Here is a 26,586-nt window from a genome sequence, read left to right on the forward strand (position 1 = left end):
CAAATGCTTCTGCATGCAAATGGATTGCCAATTTTTCCTTCTGTTGGCAGCCCCTTGCAGCTCATGGGTTGTCACTCTGGAAAGTCCTTGCTTGTTTTCTCTAAATCTGTTGATTGGCTGCTGAATGTGTGACCTGACCACTTAAAGTACTGTTTGAGGTGATGTGGATGTATATAAAAGCTCTAGCTAAGGTTTTGTATCTGTAATGGCATATTCATAGAGGCAAATCAACACTTAATGTTGAAGCTGCGAAATGAACATGTATGTTTACTGTAATCCTACATACAAGAAATGGAATTTGTGCATATTTCAGAACCTTTAGAAAGCAATGACTCCTAAATATTTTCAAGGAAAACTCTCTCTCTCTTTCTCTCTCTCTCTCTCTGTGTGTGTGTGTGTGTGTGTGTGTATGTGTGCAAGAGAATGATACCCATCTTTTGCCATATTCACTGCAGTTTGTACCACAGCTTCACAGCAAATACAAAAAACAAAAAACCTTGTTAATTTTATTACAATTAATAAATGTCTAGGATCTAAAGAAGTAAGAAATATGTTCTCTAGACGCAAAGAGTTATGCTTGTTTTTATCAAACATGACCCCATGTCACATAGAGACAGATTTTGAAAATGATGGGAGTTTCAAAAGCAGTTTGTGATCTGTTAAAGAACTCAGCTGTTAAAATTAAAAAGGCAACTGGCCCCTTGCTGAAGCCCCTTGCATTAGCTGTTTGGATTTCAGCCTGTATTCCCCCTTATTGTATATTATGTCTCCACTTCCATCAAAGATGGCACAAATAACAGTGGTGACTTAAGAGCCAAATGAGGCCTCCCTTTACCACAACTATTTTATGTTGTTTCAGAAGGCTGCTACTGAGATCTGTTATAGTACAATCAAAACTTGCCAAATATTGCTGGCCAAGTTATGTCCCACATGCTGCTTCGCTAAATCTCTATCCCTCTCTTACACAGGAGGAGCGTGAAGGCTATGATGCAGATTGCCAAAAGCTGCATATGATTTTCAGATAATATTTATTATACCTTACTAAAAGCTATGCTAAGCAAAACAGCACTGGGGCTTTTGCTGTAGTGGCCCCACAGGATGTCAACCCAAGAATAGGTTATGACCGCATCTGTTACTGAACCAGCTTGTACTGGTGAAACCTCAAAATTGAAAGCTTCAGAAACAGAAAAAAACCCCAACCTTAATGTTTCTAAGGTAAAGGTAAAGGGACCCCTGACCATTAGGTCCAGTCGTGGACCACTCTGGGGTTGCGGCGCTCATCTCACTTTATTGGCCAAGGGAGCCGGTGTACAGCTTCTGGGCCATGTCGCCAGCATGACTAAGTTCCACCTATATTACGCAGCTGTGTAATATTTACACAGCGTGACTGTCAAAATTGTCATAGGACATCCCCTAACATACTTTGGGCCCAGCTCTGTAGACATTAAAAATTAAGCCACAAAATGCAGACCCTGAAAACTAAAGATAATAAACAGTTAGTTTTATCTGCTACTGTAAAAGCACAAGCACAAAGTATTACTAATCTCATATTAGACTATAGTTTCAAATTGTTTCACAGCTATAATGCTGACTTTCTGACAATGTATAGAACAGCTTCCACAAATACTTGCCCCTTCTGCATACTGCAAAAACCTCTGATTTGTTTCTTTTTTACCAAAGTCATCCAAGAACTTTTGTCGGTAAGCCAGAACCGTGTCAACGTGTGTCTTGTGTTTCACTGCAAGTTCTAGTGCCCTAGAAGAAAACAATAATGAGCTCATCAGGCTGAACTCAGAAACTGGCCTAATTACAAATGCTTTGGTTTTTATAAAAAATACATGCTGTACAGTGACTACACTGGTGGAAAGTTTTCTTGACATAAAGCAAGAAGAAACCTAGCATTAGTGCTGGCAATGATGTCTAGGCACTAGACGAATTTTATGAAGTATGTTATGAGAAGCAGTCATATTTCTATTGTCCTTACAGTGCTATTAAGAAACTGAAACGTATCTTCCCCATATAATATACTTTGCTCAAAAAGTTTATAATGTATTTAAAGCAACATTGCTGCTTTCAAGAGTAAACAATGATTCATATAACTATTGGAGAGACTCTAAACACAAATAATGCCACTCTGTGATCCCTGTATTGCTGGAGTTAAAAATCTGTGACTCCAGGGATTTCCACAAGAGACTTTTGGGGTTTATCAACAGGAGAAGCCCCTGGCTCACCTAAAATAGGCTTGAGGGATCCCAGCTATTATACTTAAGGAAAATCATAAATATTATACATAAGTAAGGAGCAAATAGACCCAGTTTGGTCTTTCATAGAATCGAAGATCTTTAGATTTGGAAGGGACCCCGAGGGTCATCTAGTCCAACCCCCTGCAACGCTGGAATCTCAACTAAAGCATCAATGACTAGAAATATCTCAACTAAAGCATGTTTAAAGTAGAATGGAAGAGCAAGCACACTCTCTTCTCCGCGGGAGGTGCTACATTGGTGACTCACTTCTACAGTTAAAACGAACCACCACCAACAAAAACAGCATAATAAATATTATGGGTTTTCTTAGATATTATGGGAGATTGCTCTGTCAGTGCTTGCCTGATGGAACAATCTTCCCACACATGATGGTTTTTTTGGGGGGGTCTCCTGCCCCCCCTCCAAACCAATTTGGGAGCAAATAGGGTGAGGGGAGGAAGAAAGCCCCATTGTGCTAGTATACATATTCATGCAGGCTTCAGCTAGTGGGACCTGTTAGCTGAATCCAGCCCTTCTTTTACATTCATAAGAAAATATATTGCCTTCAGGGCAGAATAATAGGATTAAATATTCTTTTTTCTCCCAAATATTTAGTGTTCAAAACAATTTTAGTTAAATGTCAGGGAACAATGACTAATAAAATAATGGAACTGACTTACAAGTATCTCACAATAGCATTAGTTGAATCTGTAAGGCACATGCTACATCCATAAGAAACATATTACCTTTCCCAGTTGTAAAGGTTAATGTTGACTTGAATAGCTTGATAAATAAGGCCAGCTTGAAGAAGCAGTGTTTCAGCATCGTGTACATTTCCACTGAAAAGCAGGATATGAGCCAATCTTGATTCCTTTGATGGAAGATCTTTAATAGAACTGATATACTGAACTTTGTCGATCTGTTTTTTTATTTTAAAAAATGCAACAGTTATAATAAAATTAGCGCATTTAAAGTTACGTTGCAAAAAACTAAGAAGCCAAATTATTAAGGCGAATCTACTTACTTCACCTATTGATGCATAGGCTACTTCTGCTGTATTCATATCTTTACTGGCTACTGCCATAGCAGCTAAACATGCCCACAATGTTTGATCCTTAAGGTGAAAGAGAAGAAGTTTAAGACAATCATTTGTTTTCAGCCAAAGAAAAATGAGCAGAAGTTAAAGTCTATATCAAGCTGTTAAAGTGTCACTGTGGTCTCCCATCACCCTACCCCACATTTATTCATTTCTACTATTAGATGTCAATGAAATAAACAAGTATCTGACTTTCAGAAGACATCTGAAGGCAGCCCTGTTTAGGGAAGTTTTTAATGTTTGAAGTGTTATTCTGTTTTTAGTGTTCTGTTGGAAGCCGCCCAGAGTGGCTGGGGAAACCCAGCCAGATAGGCGGGGTACAAATAATAAAATTTATTATTAGTAGTAGTATTAAATATGGGCTGCAAACAGATTTGCCAATAGATATTCTTTCTCCACGAAGAGGGGGTACTCTACAATTAAATTTTGTATTTGAAGAAGAACCTTTGTTCACTACTGACACTGAAATGTAAGCAGAAGCCAGAGATAACAGAAAAGAACCAAAATGATGGACAATAAAAAAGTATGTCAGATTCTGCTTTTAAACTATGTTATAAGAGACAACTGATATATTTATTTTATAATGATAATTTCAAGTGCATGTGAATAAATCAGAAAGTTACAAATTCCATACATATTATAGCAAAATTACTTGATGAAACTTTATTGTTAATTATAGTAAATATATTCCGTTCTAGGTATAACTGTTTGTAACCATATTGTTAAAGCTACCAGATATGAATGATACAGTGGTACCTCGGGTTACAGACGCTTCAGGTTACAGACTCCGCTAACCCAGGAATATTACCTCGGGTTAAGAACTTTGCTTCAGGATGAGAACAGAAATCGTGCAGCAGCGGCGCGGTGGCAGCAGTGGGAGGCCCCATTAGCTAAAGTGGTGCTTCAGGTTAAGAACAGTTTCAGGTTAAGAACGGACCTCTGGAATTAATTAAGTTCTTAACCCAAGGTACCACTGTATTTCTATTTGCATGCTCTTAAGAGGGGCAAATGCATTATATAAAAATTAGTGTAGAAACCAAAGCTATCTGATAGTGCAATCCTAACCAAGTCTACTCAGAAGTAACTACTACCGGATTCAATGAGGCATTTCCCCAGGTAAATGGGGTTAGGGTTTTTGTAAACGACTGCATAACCCTGCCATGTAAACAAATAGAAGTGAGTTAGCAACTTATGTATCTGCTTGCCTTGCTGCCCTTTGCTCCCATCCCCACCTGCGGCAAGGTTATCTGTTGCCAGGAGAGACAGCCACCATAGCAGTGAACTATACTAACGAGCCTGTTCTTGTTTCAGAAGACAGAAAAGAGTCAGAACACAGTGTTGCATGTTCCCTTTTCTCTTCTGCCCTTAAAAGGCTACTAACCCTTACGCGTAGAAAACCCTTATGTGCAAAAAACATAGAATGTAAACACTGTAATGGTGGCTGCCAACGCCTACATTTAAACAGCCTGGACAGGCACATATGACAGCACTCTGGAAGCAGGTGTGAGCCAAAAGGCAGCCAGTCAGAAGGAAGGATGAGCAGTTTGCTACTCAGCTCAGGCAAATGACCAGCTGCATCAATGAGAATCAACTGCATTTTAAAAAGCATTTTAAGAATTTTGGGGGGAATTCAATCCTACAAACCTGCATGCTCTATTTCAACTTTTTTGGCAGATAAAATGCCACAGTTATAATTTATGATAATTTGAATTAAAAAGAGAGGTAAGAACATGTCTGCAAATTCATAATAAAGAAAAGAAATATGGCTTTACCAGAATGTAAATAATTTTAGAATTCTCACTGGCTCTGAAGCAGAGCGGTGTGGAACTATTTAGTGCATCATAAGCTAGTTTTTAAAAACTAGGGGAGTTTCAAAAACACTTTATGATGGGACATAGAGAGAACTCTTTGCATGGCTGAGGGCAGACCCAAAAACCTGACAAAGTTCATATTTCAAAGTCCATTTTTCAAAAGTTGAAGTAGTAATGGGTATAAAAAACTACAAAAAACTCTGCTGCAGAATTTTATATTTACCTTAACAAAGCGACATAATCTGACAGCATCTTCCCATTTTGAATTGTTGACATATTCATGGAGTATGGCTGGATAAGGTGAAATACTGATGTGAATAAGTGAGCCATCGGCTCTCCTGACCGTTACTTGACTTCCAGCAAAACTCACAATCTGGGGATTTTTACTAAATTCGCTGTTGAGATGAAAAATATCATAAAATTATTTGAATGTTGAATAGTTTTGTCTAAAGGAGGGATTTCAAAGTTTCTGGGCTAGTGGGCACATCTGAAATTTTGAGAAGCTGATGTGGGTGCCACTCACAAAATGGCTGACACGAAGGTGTGGAATAGCACAAAATGGCTGCCACATCTAAAAAAACCAAGAAAAGAGACAAGACTTCAAAGTAGTGTAAGCAAGCCTCCAGTATCAATTGCTCCCATCAATGGTGGAAAGGCACTTACATCAACCACTTAGAGAGAAGCTCTTTGCACCTCTCCATAATGAAAAGGACTATGGGTGTGCAATCCTGCCATCCAATGAAATGTGGGCATGTTTAAGGGTCTGTGCTCAATGTAGGAGAGACTGAGGAAGCACTCAGAATAGCATTCTCTTAGTATTCATTGCCTGTCAATAGAAACATGGCAATATTCTTCATGTCTATATACCCCAATTTCTCTTCTGGGCTTTTGTGACATCACATTATTTTTATTTTTTGTATCAGTGACACCTCATAAAATAATTTAGGCGGTATACAGAAAACAGAGTAAAAAAACAAGTTATAAGAAAAACACATTAAAATGAATTAAACACTGAATTCAAACAGCATCAAAGCAAAATGTCAACCATAGAAAACAAGAGATTTAACTCAGCCAAAGAGGTAAACACACCTCATAGGAGCTAAAAATCAATCATCAAGTGGCAATAACTAAGGTTAAATAAATACAAAATGATGTTTAAAAAGCACGAGAGAATAAACAGTACATTAATGTCAGTGCCAGATGAGCCTCTCTAGGGAGAGCGCTCAATAGCTGGGGGCCCACAATCAATGGCAGTGTGCCACCATTAACTATACAGGGGAGCTTATAGATTAGCACACAGCAGCTAGGTCTATTTACCGCCCTAAAAATGAAAGTAAATAACTAGAACAGATAGATGCTTCAGGTGGAGAGATGGAAACTGATAATTTGAAACTGCAAACTTAGTAGCTCAAATTTAGCCCCTGATCCAAATTAAACAATGGCAACTCACACTTGTTTTCGCCTGTAATTGCACCCATGTTTTTCACACTGTGGAATCTTACTCCCAATGGTTCTAATGGAAAGTATTTTATTGATGGGGGTACTATTAATTAAACACTAGACATAAAAGTATATAATACCTTGCATCCCTTTCATAAAGGGTTTTTGGTAAGAGATCTTTGTCTACATATACCACATTGGGATAGTACCAGACTGTGAAGCGTGTATCTTGAAGTCCACAGAGTATGTTGCATGTGTCATTCCACGCCAAAGTATGCACCATTGTTCCTTAATAGAAAGTAAGCAGAATCAAGTATCTGCTCAAGCACATGACACTACAGTATAAACATCAGTATCTTCAACTCTTCTCTGCCAGTAAATATGACTCTAAGTAACAGTTTTGTCTTATGTGTAAAATAATGTTTATGTTTTACTTCCCATAAATTAGAATTTGTACCCTGAAAGATTAAAGCAGAACAAACAAGCACAAGTCTGCGAGAATTCATGGGTAGTTTTTTAAACCCCTTTTCTTGGTGTTCCTGTGTGTGCTCTGAAACTTCCTCTCACTGTAGAATAGCAGGCATGAGTGTCTTGTTTTTCCCCTTGCAGCACACAGGGCTATGGCTCAGTCCTCCTACTGGAGTTTTATGCCTCAGTGTCTGCAGTATGCCCTCTCCAACATCAGCTAGGCTTCCCCCACCCCTCAAAAAGGAAGTGAGCATGTGTTGGTCTACTTAGGTGCAGAACCTGTATGTATGACTGCACCGAGAACACAAAGAAGTACTGAGCATATAATTTTTAATATCACAAATTACTGTTGATTGCTTCATGTACAGTATTTTAGCTTACTTACTGGACACCGTAAAATTATGTGCAGATATTAGAAACTGAAAATACCATTGGCATGACTTAATCCACGGTTGCAAGCCAATTATGGGAATTAACTCCTGGAATATTGTCCACCCACCCCTAAGGGATGCTTCTATTTAGAAATATAATTTCCAGAAATTTTGATTCCATGGGAAAGAACCATTTGGGTGGGGTGGGGTGGAGGGCTTCAGGAAAATGGAGGGCTTTCAAGAAAAAAGATAATAATTTTTATTTTGTCAGTAGTGATGGGCTAGAAAGAAGGGGATAAAAATCTGTTGCATAAAGTTAATTCTTACCTATTTTGATAACCTTCTGTTCTTTACCAAATCTCTTCACTGATGTTATATAAAGGTCTCTATTTTTGTCAATAAAAGCAATCTTCCTTTCATTTGTATGTCCTTTTTGGTCTAAGGCAATTTCCATGATTTCTGTCTATATTATAAATCAGTAATATTTCATGGAGTTAGGAATTAAATGCTTTATTTAAAAAACAAACAAGAATGAATTATAGGAATAAACATTTTGCACATTGATATTGTACACTGAAGGACAGTGAGTTGGTCCAAGAAGAAAGCAGGAACCTGGGTGTTCCACTTTCAGATTCTGCTCTTTTATCTACTATACCACACAAGCTTACACTATGCAAAGTCAAAGGTATAACTTATACCAGGTCTTGAATCCTCTTGTAATAAATAGGTTGAATAATTTTTTTATCAGAATAGTGTGAAGTCTAAAAGTGGGCAACATTACATTAATATCTTAAGTCACAGACCACTTTCCTTTAGAGCCATGTTTGGGCTGGGACACATCAGTAGGCCATGGGTCACTTTCAGGTGATCCCCTTAAATTGCCTGCTCCAGTCCCTAGCCATGCCAAAGCATTTTGGTTGGACCAACCCCAGAACTAACAACTGTGAGTAAAATTGGCCAGGAGACAGAGTGTGGGGGGGAGGGTCTCCCTCATTTGAGGGGAAAGGGCCAAAGGAAGTGTTGAAGGAGACTGAGAGATAAAAAATAGTATTTTTTATTATTAGATTCAGGTAGGTAGCAGTGTTGGTCTGACACAGTCAAAATAAAAAATAAAAATATGTCCAGTAGCACCTTAGAGACTAACTAAGCTTGTTCCGGGTATAAGCTTTTGTGTGCATTTCGTGGTATCTGAAGAGGTCAGCAGTTCGAATCCCCGTGACGGGGTGAGCTCCCATTGCTTGGTCCCAGCTCCTGCCAACGTAGCAGTTCAAAAGCACGTCAAAGTGCAAGTAGATAAATGGGTACTGCTCCGATGGGAAGGTAAATGGCGTTTCCGTGCACTGCTCTGATTTCGCCAGAGGCGGCTTAGTCATGCTGGCCACATGACCCAGAAAACCTGTCTGCGGACAAACGTCGGCTCCCTCGGCCAGTAAAGCGAGATGAGCGCCGCAACCCCAGAGTCGTTCGCAACTGTACTTAACTGTCAGGGATCCTTTACCTTTTTTAAGGTGCTACTCGACATTTTTTTATTTATTATTATTGTTATTATTATGAACAACAATAACAAAGAAACAGGGAATACAAGAGGAAAACTGTTCTAGGAAGAAGAAGTTAAGTGAATGTAAAAGAACCAGGAAGTAGGGATGAAAGAAATGAGCAGCTGGGGGTAGTGCTAAGGTAGAGGTTGAATATGAAAGGAGAATGAAGCAAGAAATTGAAGGAGACAGGTCAAGAAGCATGTGGGAATGGGAATAAGAAAATGTAGGAAAAAGACATTTGCTATTTAGTGCAGGGGCCATGAACCGAGTGCCCATGAAGACCTTCACTGACACCCCTGAGGCCCAGACTTTGAGCTTTCACTTATTTAAAAAAGTAAGTTTCTAGCTCTCCAATAAAGAAAGTTATGAACAAAATGTGTATGGCCTATTAAATATGGGGGTGTGGAGGGGAATGTTATTATGATTATTTTATCATTGTGCTGTCTATTATTGTGTTCTGTATGATGTTTTGTTATTATGCTCTGTGAATTATGTTCGAGGCCCCTCGACTGTCCTCGGGTCCAGTATTGGACCACTTTGACCGGATATCTCCAGCCGATGTGGACAGACTCCTCCAAGCTGGAAAGCCCACCACCTGTCCTCTTGACCCGTGCCCGTCATGGCTGATTAGAGCGTGTCCAGATGAGGTGCGGGCCCCCCTGGGGGATATCATCAATTTGTCCCTTGGCACCGGGATATTCCCAGGGGAACTGAAGGAGGCAGTGGTGCGTCCGCTCTTAAAGAAAACATCATTAGATCCCTTAGATCTGTCCAATTACCGCCCGGTTTCGAATCTCCCATTCCTGGGTAAGGTGATTGAGAGAGCGGTTGCTGAACAGCTTGGTAGGTTTCTGGATGAAACATCGGCTCTCGATCCATTCCAGTCCGGCTTCCGCGCTGGTCATGGGACCGAGACGGCTCTGGTCGCCCTAACAGATGATCTCCGCAGGCAGCGGGATCGAGGCGGGTCAGGGCTGCTGATTCTTCTAGACCTGTCAGCAGCCTTCGACATGGTCGATCACGAACTCCTAGACCACCGCCTTGCCGACGTGGGGATCCAGGGCACAGTCCTCCAATGGCTGCGCTCGTTTCTCTCTGGTCGGGGACAGAGGGTGGCGCTTGGGGGGGAATTGTCATCGCGCCACTCCTTGGTGTGTGGAGTGCCTCAGGGTGCGATTCTCTCCCCGATGCTTTTTAACATCTTTATGCGCCCCCTCGCCCAGCTTGTTCGGAGTTTTGGGCTGGGCTGCCATCAGTATGCCGATGACACCCAACTCTATCTGTTGATGGATGGCCATCCTGACTCGGCCCCAGACACACTGACCAGATGCCTGGAGGCTGTGGCTGGATGGTTACGTGGGAGCCGGTTGAAGTTAAATCCTTCGAAGACAGAGGTCCTCTGGCTGGGACGGGACGATATGGGATTGAGGGGGCAACTCCCATCTCTTGCGGGGGTGCAGTTAGTGCCAGCACCGTCCGTTAAGAGTTTGGGTGTAATCTTCGATACCTCCCTCTCTATGGAGGCGCAGATTACAGCTATAACAAAGGCGGCATTTTTTCATCTCCGCCAAGCTAAGCAGTTGGCCCCTTATCTCTCTCGCCTTGACCTAGCCACTGTGATCCATGCGACGGTCACCTCCAGACTGGATTATTGTAACTCGCTCTACGTGGGGCTGCCCTTGAGACTGACCCAGAAACTCCAGCGGGTGCAGAATGCCGCGGCGAGACTCCTTATGGGGTCTTCGCTGCGAGACCACATTCATCCGGTGCTATATCAGCTGCACTGGCTCCCGGTGGAGTACAGGATCAGGTTTAAGGTGCTGGTTTTAACCTTTAAAGCCCTATACGGCCTAGGACCCTCGTACCTACGGGACCGCCTCTCCTGGTATGCCCCACAAAGAAACCTACGGTCTGCAAATAAAAACATCCTGAAGGTCCCAGGCCTCAGAGAGGTTAGGCTGGCCTCAACTAGAGCCAGGGCCTTCTCGGCTGCGGCTCCAATCTGATGGAACGCTCTGTCAGAAGAGACTAGGGCCCTGCGGGACTTGACATCTTTCCGCAGGGCCTGCAAGACAGAGTTGTTCCACCAGGCCTTTGGTCAGGGCGCAGCCTGACTCCCTCCTCTGGCAACCTGCACAGAGTTTTGCTTAATGGTTGCCATTAACTTGATTTTAATTAATTTTTATAATGAAACATTTTTAGAATGTTGGTTTATTTGATTGTTTGATTATTTGATTGTTGTTAGCCGCCCTGAGCCCGGCTTCGGCTGGGGAGGGCGGGATATAAATAAAATTTATTATTTATTATTATTATTCTTAATGTTGTACACCAACCTCAGATCTTTGGATACAGGGTGGTATATAAACAACAAAACAACAATAAATGTTCATTTATAATTCATTCAATTATAATTCAATTCTACAAATGAATTATCTTACTCTGACCTGTATCTTATTGCTTTAAAAAACAAAGCCAAGCACAGTTATTTAAAAAAAAACAAATATATCAAACATCTGGCCAAACTGGCAAAATACTTTTTCTGACTTTTAAAACTGAAACCTGTATTTCATTAATTAGATGTGCGTAACTTCTAAACTCCCATTAGCTAACTGCTGAAACAGCTATATTAATCTCAATGATCACTGAATTAAGATTTCTCTCAGTTTCAATCAACACTGGCTGATTTCTAACTGATAACATGCTGGGATACTTGGAACTCGAAACTGGGAACATAGCCAAGCTACAAAGCAGAAAGTTATTCATGCAACCTCTCTTTCAACAATCTGAGCTCACCGAGGTTTTCAGCAACATTACACCTGCCTCTCCAACCTAAATTACAGAGGACGATTTCCAGTGTTGGTCTGCTCTGATAATGACTATTGATATTACCCCCAAATATTAAATGATACTATGTACATTACCTTATGAGTAAGGGGCTTCCCATCTCCTAAGGGCTTTCCAGATAAAGGCTCAAACAGGTAAATAACTTGAGGGGGGGGGAGAGAGAGAGATTATCAATAAATAATTTGACTGTTATACTCTATTTATTTTTAAGTGTTTTTGTAACTTAAGGGTAGAAGGATGGCATGGGAACATTGGTATACTTTATTCTTCATTTACTATAGTTCAAATTTTGTGCCAAGCATCTATTAGCTGGTCCTTTGTTTTCCAGGGTACACAATAGTTTACAACCTTTACTTGATTTACCTTTTCCATAACCTTGATAACATAAGACTGAAAAAATTCATGGTAGAGCTGGGGTGTGAACCAGGGTTTCACATGTCTAGATGTAACACACTGCCAAGGCCACTCTGAATCCCAGTTCTCGTGATTTCTGACCATTTTAACAATATAACCACAAAGCAAAGAATAGCTGCTTGATTACTATTATACCTTACACTCTTGTCATATGACTGTAAGGAGGAAAAACCCCAGGAACTTTTCATCGAAGTGCTATGAACTGTTATTATTGTTATTTGCTTGAAAGCTTGATTTGTGCTAGAAACCTGAAAGACTTATAACTGAAATTTAACAACTGGACAAAGAGCCCCCCACCCACAAGTTGTGTCCTTTTGCAAGCTGCTGATTCCTTGGGCCAAAATAGTAAGTTTTGTAAACAAAAACCTATACATGACAGAAAAATTAAAATGTGATTATTTTTATCCCTGCTCACTACATTTTGTCATAAAATGATTAAATCTTTCAATTAGACTTACAGGAATATAAGGTAAAATATTGAAAAATAAAGGATATTAACAATACAATGCAGGATCTACTTTGTTTTTTACTGTTGGTATGGTAAAGTGCTACTGTTCAAAAGAAAAAGATAAAGTGCTACTGTTCAAAAAAAAAAGATGAAAAGGTTAAGTAGGTGCACATAGCTAGCTTCATAAAACAGAGTTTTATCCTATGTACCCCATTACAGGAGAGTAAATCCCATTGAACTCAGTGGCACTTACTTCTGAGTAGACAAGCATGAGATTTGTGAGTTAATATATTAATCTACTTTATACAAAGTCACATTTTATACAAGGATTAACCCCATGTTTACTGTTCTCAAGACAGGAAGGATAGAAAAACTAGCACATGTACAATCTGAAATAAATGTTGCATAATTCAGCAAATACATGGGAGTGATTAATTCCAAACAGATTTTAAGCATTGACATCACATGCCAAATCCAGCTGATAATATGTCATCTATATTCCATGTGGCATGCACGTTTAACTTTAAAAGACTCTTCCATTTGCATTTTAGCATAGTGTCATGAGTTTCTTTTAGAAGGATACAGGATATTGGTTTGCGGTCACTGGTTATATTGGCAGGAAAAAACGATGTTATGAGAACAGGTGCTGTTCTGATGTTGTTGGTTGCATATGAAAAGGAAAAAGAAGGGTTACATCCAGTGCTAGTTTGAGCCAGCTGTGTAAACACAGGAAAATAACTTGTGACTTGAGACAGTGCTGTGCTCTTTTTGATGTAAGGTTTCCCTTGTCATAGACACTGTTTGTGTTTTTATCAAAACCAAAAGTTTTACTATCATGATGTTCTTTTTTATATATGAAGTGTATATATTACAAACCCCATAATTTCTCAAAAAAGGAAGAGGAAGACCAGAAAATAGGTGGAAAACACAAAATATTGTCATCTTTTGGATTCAATAATTACTTAAGTGGATAAAGGTGGAAAAGGGATAGTTAAGAAAAGGCAAAGGACATGACCTATCAACTCCCATGTCACACTCACAATAGGCAATTCCCAGCAAAGTATATAAATATTGTTTAGTGCTTTTTTAAAAAAGTGAAATTAAACCCCTCTGTTAGGTTTTAGAAATTGCCTATGTCACCGGCAATTGGGAAACACTGGCCTGCAAGCACTCCAGTTGGAGAACAGCCTTTACCAAAGATGTCATGGACTTTGAAGACACTCGAACTCAGGACAAAAGGGATAAACAAGCTAAGAGGAAGGCACATTTGGCAAACCCTCACCATGATCAACTACTGCCTGGAAACCTATGTCCCCACTGTGGAACAACGTGTGGATCCAGAATTGGCCTCCAGCGTCACCTATGGACACACCACTAAGACTGTGCTCATGGAAGACAATCTTACTCGGCTATAAGTGATCACCAAAGAAGAAGAATGTCAACTACAGGCTATTTTGTACAGAGGTTACAGATGGAAACAAGCCCTAAGACATCCAGTTTTCCTGGATAAACTTCTTTAGATATAGCACAAGGAAATGTCTCTTGTTCAGAGAAAAAGTATTTCACCCTTCAACATCAGTGGGCAACTAGAGGTCCTTAGAAAACAAGGAGCAATGAAATACGCAACATCTTGCAAGGGAAATTATGTATTCTGATGTCTTAGTTTTGGAAGGAAAGTGGAATACAGTGGTACCTCGGGTTACATACGCTTCAGGTTACAGACTCCGCTAACCCAGAAATAGTGCTTCAGGTTAAGAACTTTGCTCCAGGATAAGAACAGAAATCATGCTCCGGTGGCGCGGCGGCAGCAGGAGGCCCCATTAGCTAAAGTGATGCTTCAGGTTAAGAACAGTTTCAGGTTAAGTACAGATCTCCAGAACGAATTAAGTACTTAACCCGAGGTACCACTGTATACCTCATATTTTACTGAGATGATTTAATAACTTCTGGGATTTTGATTAAATCTATGTGTGCTAACAAATAGCAAATTATTTCCCACCAATTCTGGGATTTTCTTGACTAGTTACTGAAACATATTTCCCCTCTGGTGTCATTTATTCCTGCTATCTCTCCTGGAGAACTATTGACTGTTTACTTGACAAACCTCAACAAGCCAAAGATAAGCATAAATCCAGAACTATCAATAAGCCTGCAAAAAAGAAATGCACCCAAAAAGAAACTCTTGTTGCTGCACACATAACAGAAATACATTGGCTATAACCAAATTTATGTTAGTAAAAGTTTGCTTATACAATGGGGTTCCCCCCCTTATCCCCACTTTAGCCCATCAAAAACCTCTACTAAAAGTCAGGAGATCCTCAGGAAAGGCCTTGGATATAGCACAGGGGGATAAGGAAGAAGATGAAATCTCCATGTGATTTTCAGTTATGCTTCCTTCAATGGAGGGCTGGCTAAAGACATTTTAGCACCTGAGGCGAACCCCCAAATAACACCCCCCTCCCCACCAAGGAATAAAGGGTGAGGGAAGCAGGAATAAGGCATGAAGAAAGATCAGCAGTGGGATCCACTGCCCCTGTGGATCCTGCAGCCTGAGGTGGTCACTTCACCTTTCCTCATGGGTGGGTCAGCACTGATTCATTAGGAATAAATGAGGAAAAGTTACTCTAATTTCAAATACATGTTTGTTTGTTTGTTTGTTTGTTTGTTTATCTAAGAAATTTATATACTGCTTTCCAAGAAGACCTCACTATTGTAACAATAAGCATCATTTTCAAAAAGGAGACATTGACATGGAGCAAGGACAATTTTGAACTGCAACCAAGGAAAGATGGGTTAACCCTTCCATCTGTGATATGCCCACAAAAAAATGCCACTCCCTATTGAAATTAGGCTTGAAAAATGACTTATTTTGGCTACAGCAGAAGAATTCTTTCAAATCTAATTGCGGGGGTGGGGCATTTGGGAGGTGGAGTAATTAGTTGGGGAGGGAAGAGTTAAGCTGTGACCTATTGAACCCTCACTCCATTTCACATTTAGGTTTGAAAGAAACCTTCTATAAGCTGCAATAGATTATTTGAAGCCTGATTTAAGTAGGAGAGAGAGGATGCTGAAGACATCAAGAAAAGGCTTGGTAGGTGCAAGTGCACCCATAAGTGATACATTGACAACCCCATATTTACTTCTATTTGCTCAGAAGAAACGTTTTATGCAAAAATAACAATTTTAATGTCTGTACAACATACCTTTTTCATCAGATTTATCTCTTAATGCTAGGGTATCATTACTCAAAGAAATGGTCTGAACATTTAGTATATCCGTTCTCATTCCTGGAACTTTTGGAGAGGAAATTAAACGTCCTTCATAAGAATATAAATATAGCCCTCCACCATCTACAAGAAGAAAATGCCTATAAATAAGAAGCAGAGGAGAAAACACTGATTAACTATTTTCACACAATACTATTAACATAATTGTCTATATACTGTATTATTATTTCTTGCATAATTTAAAAATGCATGGATTCAAGTAAGTATTTTCAAATAATATATCAACAGGCATTTGTAATCGAATGTCTTTCCTTTAATGTTCTCTAATTTCTCCTCTGCTTAGGACATCTAATATTACATCAATCTGATACTGAAATGACTTGGCACGCATTCATGGTAATATTTGCATAATGATATATACACTTTATTTGGAAAGTGAAGTTTTTTTTGCTAACTGGTTTAAAAGGCAAGTGTTAATGATAGAAACTCAAAACCTACAAACACTTACTTGGAGGGGAAATTATTATCAATTCCAAAGCAAGTTTAACCACACAGAGGTACTACTGTACACAGAGTTACTCACAGAGTCAAGATTGCTGAGTGTCACATTCATGAGCATATAACAAGGCAAGCAGAGCATATAGCTCTAGATTATTCAAACAAGGTCAAGAGTCAGATCTAGCTGGGAAACTGCTTCCCAAACAGTATCATCGAAGTCAACACATACATTTCTTCCAGATATGATCCCACTATCTCACCCTACTTAAGTAAACATTGTTTTAAGTCATGCAATCAGCAAGTTACCTTTCTGCCTGTAAAATTAAACTGACAGTTCCTTCTTTAAGGTCAAAGATTAATGGTGTATTCCAGTTTTTAGTCCTAAAGCAAAGAGCAAGACAATATACATTAAGAAACAACAAAATAAGAGATAGGGTACATACTTTAGTTATATAGTGAGATTTTCACAGATATATCAGCTTGAAAACATTGTGGTAAGAATCAAAGGACAGATAAGTATTTATCATTCCGTTTATATAACAAGAACCTATTTCATATTTTTCCAATATCATTTTAAACTAGGGCCAGACTAAGACATTTTGGCAACTGAGGAGAACCACGAAATGAAGCCTCCCTCCCCACCAGGGAAGAAGAAGAAGAAGAATTTTAATAATAACTTTATTATTTATACCCTGCCCATCTGGCTGGGTTTCGCAGGAGGGGTGAGTGAAGATCTACACCAGGGGCAAGGGAGATAAAAATATCTATATTGGAGTCTGCTGCCTGAGGCGGTCGTCTCACCTTGCCCCATGGCTGGGCCAGCCTTGTTTTAAACATTAGTTACAGCTTTTATGCACCAGTAGAATGTACATGGACATCAGCTAAATGCCCACTAGAGCTTTGCCATATTCCCTTGAAACAGAACTTCCAACTGTACCCCTAAACTTTGTTAGAGGACTTCAAACTTTAAAAAGTAATTTGGAAAGTTGGCATGAGTAGTGATTAAAAGGTTACAGACCAAAATAGTGCACAGTTGCACTGGGAAACAGGATGCCAATAAGCAGTAACATGTGGCTTCACTGGGAAGGTCCCACTCATGGGAAAATGAACATAGCTAATTCCATTCACAGTTATGAGAAGTTTATGTCATTTAGCTTAGGTTTATGGGAGATCTCCATGAAACAATGGATGCTTCCCAAATCAAATCATGTAGCTGTGAAAAATTCAAGGTTTTTAATTGATCAGATGGCTGTGTCTCATTAATTCAGGCTGCTTACGAGAATATGTAACACTGAAGAGATGTTGAAACTACTAAATGCCCATAGTTCAAAGAGGCTTTAATGACTCTGTCTCGAAATTCCAGTAAATCCACTGCGTCATTAAGTACATTACGAACCTAGTGGGAACAGAAGCCAATGGTTAAATAAAATTTAAATAATTTTAAAAGCAAAAGCAAAGTAGCCTTATTCTTAGCTCTAAGGACAGTACAGAATGTCAGGAAATGAAGATGAATAATGAATATTCAAGTATTTATATTCCTCAAATTCAAACTTTAAAACTCCCATTTTTGTATTTATTTTAAAGAATCTAGGGCCCATAATTTAGAAACTATTGAGCTGAAGATTGTTAATGTATTGAGTGAGACCTAGCTATATGCAGTGTGCTCCTATGTACCCGTATTTTTCGCTCTATAACACGCACCCGGCCATAACACGCACGTAGTTTTTAGGGGAGGAAAACAAGGAAAAAAAATATTCTAAATGAAACAGTGGATGTATGATTTTTGTGGTTCATGCTGTGGCCACAGACATGTGATCTGACAGTGAGTTTGGAGTAGCCCAATACAAAAATCCTGAGGATCCTTTGTAACGTTTTAAGTGGGGAGGAAAGGAAAAGCACTCAAGGGACAAGGAGCATGCGTGGGGTGGGTAGAGAAGGATGCTGCTAATAATGAAGAAGAGGGGTATAAGGGGAGAAGGCTCCTCTCCTCTCCCGCTTTGCTCCTTTAAAGCAAGCAGGCTCTGCTTTTCTCCCACCTCCCCGCTCATCCCTGGCTTAGCGAGCTGAAAAACTTTGCTGCTATTTAGCTAGCTGAGTGGGGAGGAAAGAGGGACAGAGAGCCTGCTTGCTTTAAAGGAACCAACCGGACAGGACAGGAGCCGCTTACACTTGTGTAAGCGTTTCCTCTCCTCTTCCGCTTTGCTCCTTTAAAGAAGCAGGCTCTCTGTCCCTCTCTCCTCCCCACTCAGCGGCTCTTCTCCCGCTTTGCTGTTTCAAAGCGAGCCACGGAGGAGGGAAGGAAGGGGAACCATGGATCCTCTGCTCACGACTGCAGCAGACCCCCCCCCCGCCATCCGTAGGCATTCGCTCCATAACACGCACAGACATTTCCCCTTACTTTCTAGGAGGAAAAAAGCGAGTGTTATGGTGCAAAAAATACGGTATCTTTATTCAGATCAGTAGTGTAGGGCTGCAGCCGTCTTTGAGGTCAAAGACTGAATACATGACTCCTAATAAATAAGACTCATTTTCCTTGGCCATGGGGTAGTACTAATAGTGCTTTCCCAGATTACTGCAGCAACAGACTTGGGACATAAAGAGAAAGGCATCCTGTGCCTAAGTTGTTCAGGGCATTGTTCATTACATACTGGTATCATTAGATACTAGTATCTGAGAAGGCCTCACAGAAAGTTGACATTTGGAAAGTGAAAGTTGTTAAAAGGGAACAGCTCCTCCCATCCTGAACATGGAAATACAATGATCATTCACAATTAATGTCACTTAACTATTTATAAGCAGTAAACTAGGGCAGGACCAGTGGAGATCTAGTCAGCTCTGGTTTCCAGAATCTTATAACAAAAGTGAACTAAAGCTTTTATATAAGATTGAGAATGATGTGTTAATTGTGCATTTATTCTTATTTCTAAACAACATGGTAGAAGCTGGGCTGGAAACTTTTCTTGAGACAACCCCAAAACAAGAATTTAAATTATGTGCAAGTCATTTGAATACACTGCTAGCGAAGACTCCTTTGTATACCTTTCCCACGAAGCTGTACAAGCTAAATATAACTAAAGCTTCAGGGATTACTAGACAGAGTCATTCATTACGATTCGCTGTCTGGGAATGAATACCAAAAATATGATTTTTACCTGCCAATTTGTCTTCCATATTCCCAGACACTGACTCATAACATCCCACCCAGTGGACAGATGGGTAATATAGAATTTCTGTTGTTGCAAGTTTTCCCAATTATATATTCAGCATCAAAGACAACTTCACTTCAGGCCAAAAGATATTTAGGTGCCTAATTATAGATTTGGGAGCCTAACACTGGGCACCCAGGGCTGAAAAGCTTGGCCTGAACTCTAATACTGAATGTGTAATTGAGAAAACTTGTAACAACAGAAATTGTATATTATCTCCCTGTCCTCTGGGTGGGATGTTATGAGTCAGTGTCTGGTCACCGAGGACAGAACATTTAGCAGGTAAAAAATTAATGCATTTGCTTTCAGATCCTGAGACTCACATTTTAAATTTAGGACCATGTGTTTTTAAAAGAACCTACATTCATAATTCTTTTAGGCTTCACTTATAATAAGGTAACCATAAAATAGAAAGTTGCCTGAAAATCTTTAATTGGGTCTAATAAAAGGCTCTTTAAAATATTCTGTAAGCAATCAGATTTTAGGTATGAAAAGCTTATGGTTTCTCTAGGCTGGACAACTAGTAGTAAAAATAAGTCATAGTAGATGTTTTACCTAGCTGAAAACTATTTTAACCTGGGGCTGAAATATTCTGGGCAAAGTTTCATCAAGAAGCACTATTAGGTTGGGTGGGGTACTGCTTGGCTAATGTACTGATTTTGTGATCAAAGAAAACAGACACATTTAGCGCTATCCCTGCTCTTAGCAGAAAAGCCTGCACTATAGTAAAAAAAACAAACCAACAATGCTGCAGCTGCTATAATGGTAAACCACAGCTGTGTACATGTACAGGTTTTTTTCCAAAGCCAGTAAACCAAGGCTATCTGTGCATGGACTATTATGCTATTGCTTCTGCAGCTGTGACTTTGTTGCCAGCTGCAAAATAATTTCTAGCATAAATGTGGGGTTTTTTTATTCTGAATTTCCAGCCACTGCAGTAACCAGAGGTATACTCCACAGTCAATTTACTCCAGAGTAGCCTTCCTAACATCAACAAGCTCACATCGGATTGCGAGAATTGACCTCAGTTCATAAACATATTGGTCCACATGCTATTATCACCAGGAGCATCCTGAAAGCTGCTCAATCCAGCTGTCTGATGAACAGATCTCCCGGGGATAGTTAGCGGGCTATAGAGACGAATGTCACTCATTCACTCAGTTCATCTACAACTGAAAAGGATATTCAAAAAGTACCTGTTATTTTCTGCCAACATTTTGTGCTCACCACATTTGTGAGCCACTCACAAAGCTTGAAACATCCAACACATACCTCCATCGTTCTTCTTTTAGTTAATGTTATTCCAAAGTTTTTCCACACCCAGCGTTGTTCCACAACATGAGCAAAAATCACGTGTCCATTTCCACAAGCCCCCGCTATTTGCGTGCCATCAGTAGACCAAGCAATATTAAATATGCTGCCGGTGTTTGGTTTCTCTAAGGCATAGGACCACTGCAAATTTAAAAAAAAAGTGCATACTTTCACTTGTAATTACTTCTACAGTACACAATGCATATATTACAACAATGCAGTAATAATGCTCTGTGCATGTGTACGCATACAACATCTTTGTCTATCACTCTTAAATTATTTGTCTTTGGGACAGTGATAGGATTACTTAGTTTTCTGTTCAGCATCCAGGACAGTAAGGACACTAAATGAATGTTAAATGGTTTCTGAAGCAAAGGCATGAACCTAATTAGCTAACAGTAAGGCAATGCTATTCCAGCTTTTTATTAGATGAACTGAGTGCAAAATAAAAGGAAAAAAGTTGGTATCTCTGGGATAATTTCACATAAAAGTCTAAATCGCTAAGCAACAGTGAACACTTGTTATGTGGAGCAGACGATTTTTGTGAAACAGTTTTAATAGGTATCTGTGGGTGGGGAAGTATAGAGGGGAAGAGCTCTCTTTGTGGTTCCCTTGCAGGTGCCTCCGTCTAGAGAATGCTACAAAACAACTAAAACAGCACATATACAGACACAAAATGGGACAGAGGTTGATTCAAACTTCATAAATCTTATTTGAACAAAGGGCAGAGAAAGTAGCACTTTATCTATTGTAGATGTTTGGTTGTTGTTGTTGAAAGCTCCTCCTTCCAAAGTCAAAGAAGCAGCTGTATTAAGTCTTGCAGCAAAGAGATATAACATGATGAGACATTTTAGGGACCAATCGATTTAATGTGGCATGAGCTTCCATGCACCCTACACAATTGCCCCTCAAGTCATATTCTGGCTACATTAGAAGACAAATGCAGAATAGTATGCAAAGTGTTGGACTTGAGTCAGGTTTAAAACCTTGCTCAGCCATTAAGCTTACTAGGGTTTGGGGTGATTACTACCTTTTACTCTAATATATTACACAGCAGTGCTATGAACAGAAAAAATGATAAACTTTTGGTTTGTCCTGTTGCTACTATGCCTTATCAAGGCCCATTGTGTTTGCGAAACAGTGCCATATCATGGTGTACTTTGCAATCAGTTGTGTCCATTATTACTATAACAAGGCCAATCTACCCTAATGTCCAACGGCAACATCCTCACTGGTTTATGGTTAACTGGTTCCATTTTTAACCTTTTTTTAACATTAATAAGTTTTTCCTAATGTTCAATCCAAATCTACTATCCTGTACCTAGAGACCATTAGTTGTGGTCCTGCCTTCCAAGACAACAGCTATGAAGTATTTGCTTCTTTTACTCTAATATCCCTTCAAGTATTTGAAGAGTGCTATTGTGCCCATCCCGACCCTGCCACGGCTTCTTTTCTCCAAGCTAAATGTACTTCAACCTTTTGTCATAGTACTTCAAACTTTTGTCATAGGACTTGTCTTCAATACTCTTGACCATCTTCATTGAGCTCATCTGAACCCATTCCAGTTTGTCTACATCCTTCTGAAAGCACAGCACCCAGAGCTAAGACAAAGAGCTCCAGTAAAAGTCTGACTAATGCAGAATGAGCTCTTCTCATGACTTGAAACCTATTCATCCACCAAAAGTTAACATTGCAATATACATTATTTAAATAAGCAGTGGTCTGTCAAAAGCAGAGAAGAGGAGAAGAAACGTTTGGATTTGATATCCTGCTTTATCACTACCCTAGGGAGTCTCAAAGTGGCTAACAATCTCCTTTCCCTTCCTCCCCCACAACAAACACTCTGAGAGGTGAGTGAGGCTGAGAGACTTCAGAGAAGTGTGACTAGCCCAAGGTCACCCAGCAGCTGCACGTGGAGGAGCGGGAGTGCGAACCCGGTTCACCAGATTACAAGTCTACTCTTAACCACTACACCATACTGGCTCTTGTAAATTGTTACAAAAGCACTTATAAATTGTTATACAGTAGAAATTAAATCAGAAAAATGACAGTTTTTGGGGATATGCTTTCCTCATAGTAGTTTCTTCAGGTGGGAATGACATTGTGGTTGCTTTCCAGAGCAATGGATTAATATGGTAAATGATGGAAAAATCTTCAACGATATTATGATGCTGGCATATTTTCTTGCATCTCATTTTGTGTCTATTTCAGGCTTAATAATCAGTTTTTGTAATATGGGACCGAACAATCAGGTGAAAGCAGGAAGCTCTTAACATTCTTTTTTAATGAAAATGATCTAAGGTATGCAATACAATGCATGAAAATAATACTGAGGGCCAAATGCTCATTAAATTGTCCTACCAAAGAATTTGATATAAATACTAAGCAGATGTAATTCCAGGCCATAGTGCAAAAAGTAATAATATTTGAAATAAGTTACAGCTTCACAAAATCTATTTCACCTAAAAGATGACAGAGCAATGCAGATACCTTAGTAGTACAAGGTGACCTGAATCTTCTCCAAGTATGCCTTCATGTATTTGTGATTTTCTCAGTCTGCATATGATGCAGGAGGTTACACATCTGAGGGAGGGGAGTCACGTATTAGTTCCTGATCTAATAATTAAGCAACTGTGAGGCCACAGAACCTTGGCAGGTCTACCTGTGGAACCAGTGTATTTCCAGTAATGTTAACTGTGGCTATAACTATCAATGGCTCCTGTATATCCATGCCTAAAAATGACTTCAATTTATGGTTTTAGTATGGATGAAGTGGGAACCCTGGTTAGCACTAACTGCAATTAATGGTCCAGTATGGACCATCTCAGGAATTAGTGTTGGGTTGGGTTCTCCTCCCTAGTCCCTCCCTTCCCTGATATACTACTTTGGAGCTTTTTTGTTGTTGCTTGTATTAAGCCAGAGTTCTGTGTTACATCTGAACCAGGTTAACCAGTTGTCAAGTCATGAAAATAAGCCTTCTCCTGAATGTTTAACCATAGTTTAGAAATTGGGAATGTCACATTTGCATTCAAATGAGAGCCAGTGTGGTGTAGTGGTTAAGAGCGGTAGTCTCGTAATCTGGGGAACCGGGTTTGCGTCTCCGCTCCTCCACATGCAGCTGCTGGGTGACCTTGGGCCAGTCACACTTCTTTGAAGTCTCTCAGCCCCACTCACCTCACAGAGTGTTTGTTGTGGGGGAGGAAGGGAAAGGAGAATGTTAGCCGCTTTGAGACCCCTTAAAGGGAGTGAAAGGCGGGATATCAAATCCAAACTCTTCTTCTTCTTCATTGTATACTGTACAAGGCATATTATTAACATAAATAAGCTTTTAGGACTTATTGTAGTATAATAAAGCAGCAAGTTCTAAGACCTGTGTTTTGAAGACTATAAAAGAGCACTGCTCAAACTGAAGATTTTGAAGACACCAAGGCAACCTTTCCTATTTAGAAATTTGGTTTTCACTACAAAAGAAAAATAAATTCAAGTTTCTGAAACTCAGAACAGTCAAACCTAAACAGAAGAACAATACAGAGTAAAAGTTTTAAAAGTAAAAATAGCACATATTGAGAAATCTGGATACATGTGTCAAATGGAAAAGTTTAACATGGTATTAAGCCTGGCACAAGGTTACTCTTACTTCTCTTGAAGAAAGACTGTTTCAGCCTAGACTGTTTAAAAAGGCCTACTTCATTTTCAAGGGAAAGGAAGCCAAAAATCAGATCTTATTACAAGAGTTCTAAATCAGTATATATGAATTCACCAGCCTAAGTTTGGTTTTGGGATATGTGCAAAACATTAAAGTGTACACTTGATTTCTCAGGAGCATATTAAAAACACCAACAATAAAATTACGACTGTGTTAAAATTAAGTATAAACACACTTCTACAAAAATCTGTGTTTGGGTCTTTGGGTTTCTCTCTAGAGATTAAAAAGTTTTGTGAGAACCAAAAGCAGCAGCCTACATATTTCTTGTAATTAGAAGATGCTGTCAGCGCCTCTGTAACTGATGGGAAACAATGCACTATAATAGGTTATTTAAAGGTATGGGGGGAAATAAATACATTTTAAAATGGGTAACTTGTAGAATATTATTACAGCCAAACCTCAGTGACATTTGAGCAGCATTGCACATTTTTTTCTGTGTGTTCCACCTTATGGCTGCAAAAATGGATCCATAAAAAGGTATTCCATAAACACATAAAATGCAGAATATATTTTATTCCCGCAAACAAGCACATTGGAAACTGCATCACTAACAAGATGCTCACTGGATGATGGGAACATGTATGTATACATGGCTAGAAATGTAACGGGTAGTCAAGTGGAAAGGCAAGTACCAGACCCAATATCCTTTGTGTTCCTAGCTGGCTTTGCTCCATACTGGTATTGCTTTTTCCTCCAGCGGTTTTTTGCTTAGATTCCTTGTTTCCTCCAAATGGCTATAACTTGAACTTCTTTCTTTATCCACTATTGCTTTTCTTTGCTGCTATCCCCTTTTCAATTCCATATGTTTTGACCTGCTTTCCTTCGTTGGCCCAGCCACAGCTTCCCTTTGCTTGGCCCATCCTTCTCTGTTAGATTGTCTGGTTTGACCACTCACATTTGGTTGTACAAGGTTGTACTTTTACATCAGGGGTGAAGAACTGGATCAGGCTGGTGGGCCAGATCCTCATCTACCCTAACTCTTGCCAGCCAAATTTGACAGGTGAGCTGCCTATCTGTCAATCACCTGACACCACAATGACATCATGAGATGCAGTGCTTTGAAGCCCTGACAATCAGCTGACTGTTGTTGTTTCAAAGTGCCATGCAGGACTCTTTAAAGCATCGATGATATGCTGGTAATTGGGAACTGAAATCTCTTTGAAACCCTGACATTCGCTGATCTTTAACCAAATAGATGGGGAAGGTGCAGAAATACATAGAATGTAGGAAACAACCCAGTCACTGAATTGCTAAGCCACCTATTTGCCGCCTACAAAAGCATATGCAGCAGCTTTTGCTCTCTCCAAGCCATTTGTATACCTCAGACTGGCATCCCAAAGTGGTGGTCCAGTTTGCTTCTTCAGTTGGGCCAGCCCTATTTGTTTGATGTGTAAACCCTCCAAAGTTGCTTGCTCGTGTATATAATTAGCAAACCAGAAGCACAGTGCCATAAGCATTACTTGCATGTGCATCTGCACAAAATTAACATTAAATCAACTTTAGTATTTGCTTCTGGGCAGAAACAGCTGTAATACAAAGGTTTTGTATTACCCATGAAACCAAGGTTTATAGTCACTGTTGTATACAAAGCTAATAGACTAATAGTGAACTAATGTACAGTGGTACCTCGGGTTAAGAACTTAATTCATTCTGGAGGTCCGTTCTTAACCTGAAACTGTTCTTAACCTGAGGTATCACTTTAGCTAATGGGGCCTCCCGCTGCCACCGTGCCACCACCGTGCGATTTCTGTTCTCATCCTGAAGCAAAGTTCTTAACCTGAGGTACTATTTCTGGGTTAGCGTAGTCTGTAACCTGAAGCGTCTGTAACCCAAGGTACCACTGTACTACAACGGTGATTAAGAACTGAAACCACTGCTACCTTTTAAAATAATTTCAGTCCTCCTCTCATTCTTAATCTTGGAATTTAGTCAATGATTTGGCTCTTTACTAATCTATGATATGGA

General features: G+C 39.7%; 1 protein-coding gene across 2 annotated transcripts in view; it reads right to left on the reverse strand.

Moving 5' to 3' along the window:
* The window catches only part of IFT80 (intraflagellar transport 80), a 65,762-nt gene that overhangs the window by 1,618 nt on the left and 37,558 nt on the right, over positions 1–26,586 (reverse strand). For both annotated transcript variants that reach the window (XM_053390409.1, XM_053390408.1), the window contains exons 9-19: positions 20,877–21,056; positions 17,676–17,794; positions 16,705–16,779; positions 15,877–16,040; positions 11,889–11,953; positions 7,757–7,892; positions 6,731–6,878; positions 5,374–5,545; positions 3,268–3,357; positions 2,990–3,162; positions 1,632–1,755 (exon numbers count right to left, since the gene is read on the reverse strand). In XM_053390409.1, the coding sequence (XP_053246384.1) occupies positions 1,632–1,755; positions 2,990–3,162; positions 3,268–3,357; positions 5,374–5,545; positions 6,731–6,878; positions 7,757–7,892; positions 11,889–11,953; positions 15,877–16,040; positions 16,705–16,779; positions 17,676–17,794; positions 20,877–21,056 (1,446 nt within the window). The remainder of the gene's footprint in view (positions 1–1,631; positions 1,756–2,989; positions 3,163–3,267; positions 3,358–5,373; positions 5,546–6,730; positions 6,879–7,756; positions 7,893–11,888; positions 11,954–15,876; positions 16,041–16,704; positions 16,780–17,675; positions 17,795–20,876; positions 21,057–26,586) is intronic.

This window comes from Podarcis raffonei, chromosome 5 (genome assembly GCF_027172205.1).
Source record: "Podarcis raffonei isolate rPodRaf1 chromosome 5, rPodRaf1.pri, whole genome shotgun sequence".
Taxonomy (NCBI): domain Eukaryota; kingdom Metazoa; phylum Chordata; class Lepidosauria; order Squamata; family Lacertidae; genus Podarcis; species Podarcis raffonei.